This window comes from Dreissena polymorpha, chromosome 5, assembly GCF_020536995.1.
Source record: "Dreissena polymorpha isolate Duluth1 chromosome 5, UMN_Dpol_1.0, whole genome shotgun sequence".
In the NCBI taxonomy this organism is placed as follows: Eukaryota; Metazoa; Mollusca; class Bivalvia; order Myida; family Dreissenidae; genus Dreissena; species Dreissena polymorpha.
Genome location: NC_068359.1, coordinates 111,446,705 through 111,456,218, shown reverse-complemented (window position 1 = coordinate 111,456,218; position 9,514 = coordinate 111,446,705). Strand labels below are relative to the sequence as shown.

The following is a 9,514-nucleotide window of genomic DNA, read 5'->3' as shown; positions in this document are numbered from 1 at the left end:
AAAGAAAACAAACACAACATATTATTGATTAGAAAATAAATGTGCTTTATATTGCCTTTTAAAAGCAGAGATAGAGCATGCCATTCTTATTCCAATCGGTATACTGTTCCAAATATCCATGCTATGGTATGAAAATGCTCGTTTCGTATAACCTGTATTTGCGTTGGTATTAATAATATCGCTATGGGTGGCGGATCTTACGTTATATTTTTGATTTTGAGAAAAAGCTATAATATTATTTAAATATTCTGGAGTCTGATTGTTGACACATTTATATATCAAGATTGTCGTGTGGTATTCACATCTATTATTAAACGAGAGCCAATTAAGCTGTAAAAACAATTCTTTGGATGGTGTTCTATTTAGCTTTTGTAGAATGACTTTCGCTGCGCGTTTTTGTAAAATATTCACTTTTTTAAAATTTGTTTTATTAGCGTTGCCCCAGATCGCACAACAGTAATCAAAACATGTTAGAATATATGAATAATGAAATAATTTCTTCATATCAAAAGTGAGATAATTAGATATCTTTTTTAGTAAAGTTATTTTACTGCTTATTTTAGAGCATGTTTTATCAATGTGTACTTTCCATTGCAGATGTTTGTCAATATAAAGTCCTAAAATGTTATGGCTAGTGACATTTTCAATAGCATTATTATCTATTTTTAGATCTAGGTTGATATTCTTAATTTTTTGTTTTGATCCAATAAGCATGCATTTTGATTTACTAGGGTTTATCATCATGTTATTGAGGGTGCACCATTTTTGTATGGAATAAATATCATTTTGTAAATTAGTTTGAATTTCTGAAGGATTGGCCCCTTTAGCATGTAGTGTCGAGTCATCAGCATACAAGTCTATGTCTGATTGGTTTAGTAATAACCCAATATCATTTATATAAATTAGAAACAAGAGAGGACCCAAAATAGAACCTTGAGGGACACCACTCTTTATAGTAAGAGGGGTAGAAAAACTAGTTCCTAGTTTATCGCATTGTTGTCTTTGACTAAGATAAGAATGAAAAAGGGACAAGGTACCATCCGAAAAATGATGAAGTTTTAGTTTGTATAACAGAATTTCATGATCTACTAAATCAAAAGCTTTTATCATGTCAATAAAAACAGAACTAATACAATTACGGTTACTTACATCTTTGAGCCACTCATCAATAAGTCGAATCAGTGCTGTTTGGCAAGAATGATTTTCTCTAAAGCCTGACTGATGTTTATTCATTTGAATTTGATTGATGCATTTGAAAACCTTAGTTTTCGGCGAGACGACGCACATAGACACATAGAACTTAGGTTCTCTTGAGAAACTAGGTTTTTTCATGAGAACCTAGGTTCTCATTCTGAGAACCAAAGTTCTCGTTTGATATCCAAGGTTTTCACAAGAACCTAGGTTCTCGACAGCTTTTCGCGTCGTTCTCTCTATGATATCCTAAGTTTTCATGAGAACCCAAGATTTCATTTGGGATCATAAGTTCTGGTAATAACCTAGGTTCTAAGAATGAGAACTTAGGTTCTCAGGAAAACCTAGTTTATTGGGATAATGCGTCGAACCGCTTGCCAAAGCTTGGTGGATTGTTTGTTTGACTTTTTAATACCGATATATACATGTATACATTTTGACATTATATATGTCTGTGTTTTAAACCATTTTTGGCACTATTTCTAAATGGACTTGTAGCACAGTTGACTAAAGCATTGCATACTCCCATTTCTTCGAAGGACTGTTTTAACTTGCTCTCCATCTCTGCTAAGCGTTTAAATATAACATGTGTTTGACGTTTCTTTTCAATTTATGTTATGCACTTTTTCGTATTTGGATGCATTTCTTGAATGTATCAAATATATTTTATGAGGTATTTTATAATTTTAAATCGTTAAATCGGTCATTTTTCACCGGGTTCGTAGACATAGGTTATCGAAAGGTTATTTACATCAATGCACTACTTGGCATATATGCACCAAACAGCACCGCTAGAGTTATGCACACATTACATCACTTGCAATGCCCCATCGCATGATAGAAGACTAAGGAATTTTCAACAATCGTGCTACATCGGCTATCTCCGGACTCATCCGTAATATTTAAGCAATAAATCGTCTGCTAATCCAGAGTGGAACATTCAGCTCACCTCGGTATATCTAACGATTAATTCGAATTATGATGCTGGTCTCTAAAATATTTTGTGCAATGATTATTATATCGCATTATTCAATGTTTTGTTTTCCTTGCAAAATTGAAATGGTTGTAGATCTACATTGGTTATTTAACTTGCTTTCATGAGACTGACCGTGGAAACGTACATAACCCGCTTACTGAGAGGGGCAATGTTTATGAAAAAAAATGACAAATGCATATCCGTAAGATTTATAAATGCAGCATATTTGAAAAAGAAATATAACAGTCTTTACTAGGAAAAATGTTTAAATTTCAAAATATTGGTTCGTTCACAAATCAATCTAAATCGTTAAAAAAAGTGTGTGAATTACAAAAACATGAATACGCCTGCATGATGTGGTGGTCTGGCTTTAGCTATTGCTTTGAGCGGTCCCGGTTAAGAGCTCCAGAGATGGTAAACACCGTTATTTCATATGTTAGGACAATATTTAAACTATTTAACATATTTCAGTTTTGTGTTAGTATCTTCATTTCATTACATTTGTCCAAAAAAACGAAAACCTGTGAAAATGCCCTGTAAGCAATGCCGTGACAAAAGCGTTCTTTTTTTTATCTTTGGAAGTCAACTAAATTGGACACCAACTATCTTATCTTATTAGCTTTCTCTTGCTGCCTTTAGCCGGTTTATGATAAGAGTCTTATATATTACTGCACACATTTGAAAATTATTTGAGTTGATACTTAGGCGCTACCGTGAATAAAGATTTGGTAAGTATTTAAAATGATTATTGTAATTCGAATTCGAAAATATACATATATCAATCATCATAACAAAAAACCTTTTGTTCTGATTTCATCTACAATTGGTGTTGAATGAAGAAAATATAAGTCGCGTTCTGAGAAAACTGGGCTTAATGCATGTTTGTAAAGTGTCGTCCCAGATTAGCATATGCAATCCGCACAAGGTAATCAGGGACGACACTTTCCGCTTTTATGGTGTTTTTAGTTTCAATGAAGTCCCTCCTTACCGAAAATCAAGGTAAGGCGTAAAGTGGCGTCCCTGATTAACCTGTGCGGACTGCACAGGCTAATCTGGGACGACACTTTACGCACATGCATTATACCCAGTTTTCTCAGAACTCGACTCATGTAATGGAACGATGTATTGTATTAGTTACAGTTAATAATGTTTATTTACAAAATATGTACAAATGTATTACAGAAATGGTGCTTGTGACGCACAGCGTCGCTGTGCTATTGGCCTTAATCGTAGTCAGTAGGGCTGATGTTACCACGGTAACCACGCAACACGCAGCAGCTCCCTCTGTGACCATCCACCCGACAGCAGCTCCCTCTGTGACCAACCACCCAACCGCAGCTCCCTCTGTGACCAACCAACAAACAGCAGCTCCGTCTGTGACCAACCACCCGACAGCAGCTCCATCTGTGACCAACCACCCGACAGCAGCTCCGTCTGTAACCACCCACCCTACCACTGCGGCACCAAAGGCAAGCGTTGTGACCACGCATCACACAGCCGCTCCCCCGACCACCGCTCATGGCACAGGCCAAGTCCACACCACAGCGCATACTGCTGCGCCGGCTACACAGTCTTCAATGCAGAATATCGAACACCTTTTAAACAGTCTTCAGAAGGAGATGACTGACTTCAAGGCGTTCATGAAACAGACGATGAGTGGTCTGGCAAGGCAAATGATTCTACAGCAGTTCTTTGTCGAAGAACGAATTCGTTCAGAGGGCGGTTCGGGAATAAAACAGGTTCGAAACTATATGGCCGGATCGAAACCTTACCATTCGCATACACACAGTTCAAGCTTGGCTGCCTCAGTGCATGAACATGCAAACTATGATCGCACGGTTGGGCTGGGAGAATTCAACGCGGTTCTAAATGGTGTCGATTTCCGCACACGACACAATGACTACCGCCTATCGATGCCTCACCGGACTAGAAAGGACTATGACATGACAGAAGAGATTCCATTCCCAGACGTGCCCCCATCTGTTCTTAGTAAGCACACGATGGCAGAGCAAATAGCGGAGATGAGAGAGTACTTCAAAGCGTTCCACTACCAGGATTGGCATATTCGAGATTACAGGCCCTACTTTAAACCGGTCATGTGCTACCTGGAGGGAGCCTGGACGACCGACACAAGGTCGCTGATCGAGCCATTTCATAGTGATCGCCATTTCATTGACGCTACAAGCTGGTTTGATCTTCAGGAAAAGATTCGCTTTATGTCCTCTTCTGGAGCCAAGAATCTTAATGAAAATTACTCATATCTTCCAACGACTATTATCAACGTAACAGAGAATGGCGAGCCAATCTATGCCCAGTGGAACTACAGGATAGTGTGTCATCCAATCACAAGCGCCCTTAATCTTCAAGACTTTGAACCAATCGATGATCTTGCTGTACGAATGTTAAACAACTACAACATGAGTGAATACTCTAACAGCAAAGCTACGAGATTTTCCTTAGCTCCATACGGCGGCGGTCATTACCAAAAGGAGTCGCAGTCGGGTACGTATGAGTCACGACGCTACTTACATGGGCTCATGGATAAAATCATGTATGAAATTCCAGGCAAAGACAACTACATGGGCTACATCGAAGACAAGGCTTTTGGGCTTTTAAAACTTCAAGTAGATAAAACGAACGAAACTCTTAACGTCGCTAGGTACAGTCGCCACTACAAGTACAATCAACCAAGTGCCATGGGAACGACAGTTGCAAACAGAGGATTCTCCGATCCAAGCATGTATGTAGCGGAGACTTCTAATCCCCGGATCGCCAAGATAAGCGTCACCACAGATTGCAACAAAGTCAACGGGACAAATGTCTGCAATACCTATGAAGGACGTCATACCTATGCAATTCCTCTTGAAGTCATTTGGTTGACGCCACTACAAAAATGGAACCCGTACAACTTGACATATCAAAATAATGCTGCCGCACCTGGCCTTAACAGACGAACCGGTGGCTTTTCAAAACAAACTGCATACAATGGGACATCAAAACAATTCTATTACATCACCCCAGTGGATTTCTTCATTGGTGGCGCTACGGGTCGCGACCCGGCAGATACTGCCAAGGACAGCGTTGGAGTATTGGACGAACATGGCAATGTACGTTGACTTTTTCAGAACTGTGGAAGTATATACACACAGTTATATTATACTATTATATTTCTCTATAACCCTCAAGTTCGTTTGTTAAAGTTGTAAATAATTGTACAGAATTTGCGACATTCTTTCTACGAGTAATGTTAATGAAACATGTGACCCAAAACAAAAGCATGACAAAACTAACAGACTGTGAAACATATGTGTTTTATATATTGCTCAAGTGTCGCGATGTATGTCTCATTGTTACTAAAGTGTTGTAATGTATGTCTCATTTTTACTCACGTGTCGTGATGTATGTCTCCTTTTTACTCACGTGTCGTTATGTATGTCTCATTTTTACTCACGTGTCGTGATGTTTGTCTCATTTTTTTATTTACCTATCGTTATGTATGTCTCATTATTACTAACGTGTCGTAATGTATGTCTGATTTTTACTCACGTGTCGTGATGAATGTCTTATTTTTACTCACTAGTCGTTATGTATGTTTCATTTTTACTCACGTGTCGTCATTGTTACTCACGTGTCTTGTTGTATGTCTTATTTTTACTCAAGTGTTCTAATGTATGTCTCATTGTTACTCACGTATCGTGATGTATGTCTCATTTTCACTCACGTTTCATGATGTTTCCAACAGGTCTGCAACGTCACAGCATCCGGCATTCGAATCTTCACTCCAAACATCCCGGGGGTGGGAAAAGTTCGAATCCGATACCCCGTCTTCCCTCTTCACCATGGTACTAACATGTTTCCGCCATATACAACCCGCAAAAATTACTCATACGCGTGTATTTTTCCGTTGCCTTAGTATGTTATTGAAATCGATAACAACATCATACTACAGTATCGATAACAACATCATACTACAGTATCGATAACAACATCATACTACAGTATCGATAACAACATCATACTACAGTATCGTGCTGAGGAGACTTTACTCATGTGCGAAAACATCGTCTTAGATTAACCTGAACAGGCAAATTAGGGACGACACTTTCCGTATTATGGTTTCTTTTGTTAAAAGAAAGTCTCTCCTTAGCAAGAATCCAGTTAAGCGGAAAGCACAGACTGATCTCGTACAACACTACGCACATGCATTAAGCCCAGTTTTTCCAGAATTAGGCTAATTATATTTTCATAAGTTCTCAACCAACGAAAAGCGAGTTCTTTGTGTAAAATATTATATGGTCATAATATCGAAAATAGTTTACTTTGTAGACAAGTCGAGACGTCTATAAGGAAAAAAGATTTGGTAAATGTAATATGTCTGAACAAACCCATTTCCATCGTTATTTGATTTCAAATGAACGTGACCTTCGTAAAGCGTGTCGCGTCTCTTGACAGATGGCAACATTGTGTTCAAGAACCTATTAGCGCTACAGGACATAAGCATGGATATGAAGAAATGGTCGAGGATGTTCGAGCAAAAACCGGAAGTCGCCAATCTGGTACGTTTGATACAAACACAGTATTTAAGATTATGTTAATGTATGTGTCGTGTTCTGAGAAAACTGGGCATTCTGTCTGTGCTTAAAGTGTCGTCCCAGATTAGCCTGTGAAGTCCGCACATGCTAATCAGGGACGACATTTTCCGCTTTTATGGTATTTTTCGTTTAAAGGAAGTCCCTTCTTACCAAAAAATCTTGTTTAGGCGGAAAGTGTCGTCCCTGATTAGCCTGTGCGGACGCACAGGCTAATCGTGGATGACACTTTACGCACAAGCATTAAGCCCAGTTTTCTCAGAACAAGACTCATATTATTGAAATGCATATAGCCTAAGAGCCTTAACACTGCATGTATCCAGATTGATCAAGAAGGATCTATTAGGGTAGATCTACTTTAAGTTATGATTTCTTTTACATTCGCTTCCATTATAGAACGATTGCACAAACTAACTCTATGTTACATGTATATGAGCCTCGCTCTGGCAAACCCGGAATAAATGCATGTGCTTAAAGTATCGTCTCAGATAAGCCTGTGCAGTCCGCACAGCTCAATACGAGACGACACTTTACGCCAAAGCTGAATTTTCGTTTAGAAGCGGTTTCCTTTAAACAATAAAATATTTAAATTAAAGCGGATTGTATCATCACAGTCCTCACAGGCCAATCTGTGACGACGCTTTCCCATGATGAAAGCCTTGGTTTCCAAGAGCGCGACACATATGAAAATCGCTGTATGCGTTTATCAATCAGGACGCGCATCCGGCTGACACTCACTACGTGCTGGCTGAGACCCACATGAACCCCCCGGGGACCCACCACCACGACTTCTATCTCACCGCAGAAGAGATGAAGGCCATCGCCCGTAACGGCACGGTGGTCAGCGTGTACACAACGGAAAACAACGGTAACGTATAGTCAGTGATTCACAACAGAAAACAACGGTAACTTATAGTCAGCTTGTACACAACGGAAAACAACGGTAACGTATGGTCAGCGTGTACACAAAGGAAAACAACGGTAACGTGAAGTCATCGTGTACACAAAGGAAAACAACGGTAACGTTTTGTCAGCATGTACACAACGGAAAACAACGGTAACGTATAGTCAGCGTGAACACAACGGAAACGTATAGTCCACGTGTAAACAACGGAAAACGGTAACGTTTAGTCAGCAGGTAAACAACGGTAACGTTTAGTCAGCATGAACACAACGGAAAATAACGGAAACGTATAGTCAGCGTGTACACAACGAAAAACAACGGTAACGTAAAGTCAGCGTGTACACAAAGGAAAACAACGGTAACGTTTAGTCAGCATGTACACAGGAAAACAACGGTAACTTATAGTCAGCGTGTACACAACGGAAAACAACGGAAACGTATATTCAGCGTGTACACAATGGAAAACAACGGTAACGTTAAGTCAGCGTGTACACAACGGAACACAACGGTAACGTAAAGTCAGCGTGTACACAACGAAAAACAACGGAAACGTATTGTCAGCGTGTACACTTCGGAAAACAACGGTAACGTATAGTCAGCGTGTACAGTACGAAAAACAAAGGTAACGTTTAGTCAGTGTGTACACAACGGAAAACAACGGTAATGTATAGTCAGCGTGTACACTACGGAAAACAACTGAAACGTATAGTCAGCGTGTACACTTCGAAAAACAACGGTAACGTATAGTCATCGTGTACACAACGGAAAACAACGGCAACGTATAGTCAGCGTGTACACAACGGAAAACAACGGAAACGTATAGTCAGTGTGTACACTACGGAAAACAAAGGTAACGTTATGTCAGTGTGTACACAACGGAAAACAACAGTAACGTATAATCAGCGTGTACACAACGGAAAACAACGGTAACGTATAGTCGGCATGTACACAACGGAAAACTACGGTAGAGTATAGTCAGCGTGCACACAGCGGAAAACAACGGTAACGTAAAGTTAGCGTGAACACAATGGAAACCCACGGTAACATATGCGTTATAGGTAACAAACTACTTGAGGAAAATGTTGAACAAGATACCATACACGGCATTGCTCAAGAATTAAAACCCGGGTTTCCTATATGGCAGAGCCGTACCAAATCATAAAATGCTTAAAACTGAGTTTGCCCCAGAATTCGTACCCGAAAGCAAAACCGAGTGCGCTTCCACTATTGCACACACAATTTGAAATTTAACGGTTTAGCAAACATATTTGGATTTTGATTCTTTGAAAATTGTCAACTGCCAAACGGTGAAAAAGTTCTAGATGGCAGTACCGTATCAAATGATACCATGTATTATTATATATATATATCCAAAGGCCATCAACACGCGCTAGAGTTGATCATGGACCCCGCACACGCCAACTTCCAACGCCTGATCGTTAAGAGCTGCGACGGTAAACCCACGTGCTGGGACAGTCATCCCACCTTGGCCTGGAAAGACAACTGATCTCGCATACTGAGAGTTAGACCGTGATACCCGATGTATTTCGTACATTCATTGGTCATTGCATGGTATACAAGTTAACATTACAAATTATATCCAGCAATGCTCCGACTTGTTTTTCTGCTTTATTGTTACATGTTTGCGCGATTTGTGGGAAACTCTTTTTTTTCATTTCTATGAACACCAGTATATTTAAAAAGAACGCATGCAAAAAGCTCGTTGATATATGATGGAGAGTAAGTTAGTTCCTTTTTCCTAGTCCCTTATTCCTTATTTGAATAAGGAATAAGGAACTGTTCAGTATTCCTTATTAAAGCTTAACATATTTGATATATGGTTTTAAAGAAAAA

At 39.4% G+C, this 9,514-nt stretch overlaps 1 protein-coding gene across 1 annotated transcript; it reads left to right on the top strand.

Annotated features, from left to right (window-relative positions):
* Positions 1 to 2,735: 2,735 nt before the first annotated feature.
* On the top strand, positions 2,736 to 9,267 carry LOC127881513 (uncharacterized). Its single transcript, XM_052429427.1, has 6 exons — positions 2,736 to 2,895; positions 3,350 to 5,274; positions 5,910 to 6,009; positions 6,620 to 6,723; positions 7,471 to 7,624; positions 9,037 to 9,267. Exons 2-6 carry the CDS (start codon positions 3,352 to 3,354, stop codon positions 9,165 to 9,167), a joined length of 2,412 nt encoding a protein of 803 aa, XP_052285387.1. The 5' UTR covers positions 2,736 to 2,895; positions 3,350 to 3,351; the 3' UTR covers positions 9,168 to 9,267.
* The last annotated feature ends 247 nt before the right edge of the window (positions 9,268 to 9,514 follow it).

Coding starts and splice junctions, on each gene's coding strand:
- LOC127881513 (XM_052429427.1), top strand. CDS start 3,352: ATGGTGCTTGTGACGCACAGCGTCGCTGTGCTATTGGCCTTAATCGTA. Junction 6,010..6,619: donor CGTCTTCCCTCTTCACCATG/GTACTAACATGT, acceptor GTCTCTTGACAG/ATGGCAACATTGTGTTCAAG. Junction 6,724..7,470: donor AACCGGAAGTCGCCAATCTG/GTACGTTTGATA, acceptor TTTATCAATCAG/GACGCGCATCCGGCTGACAC.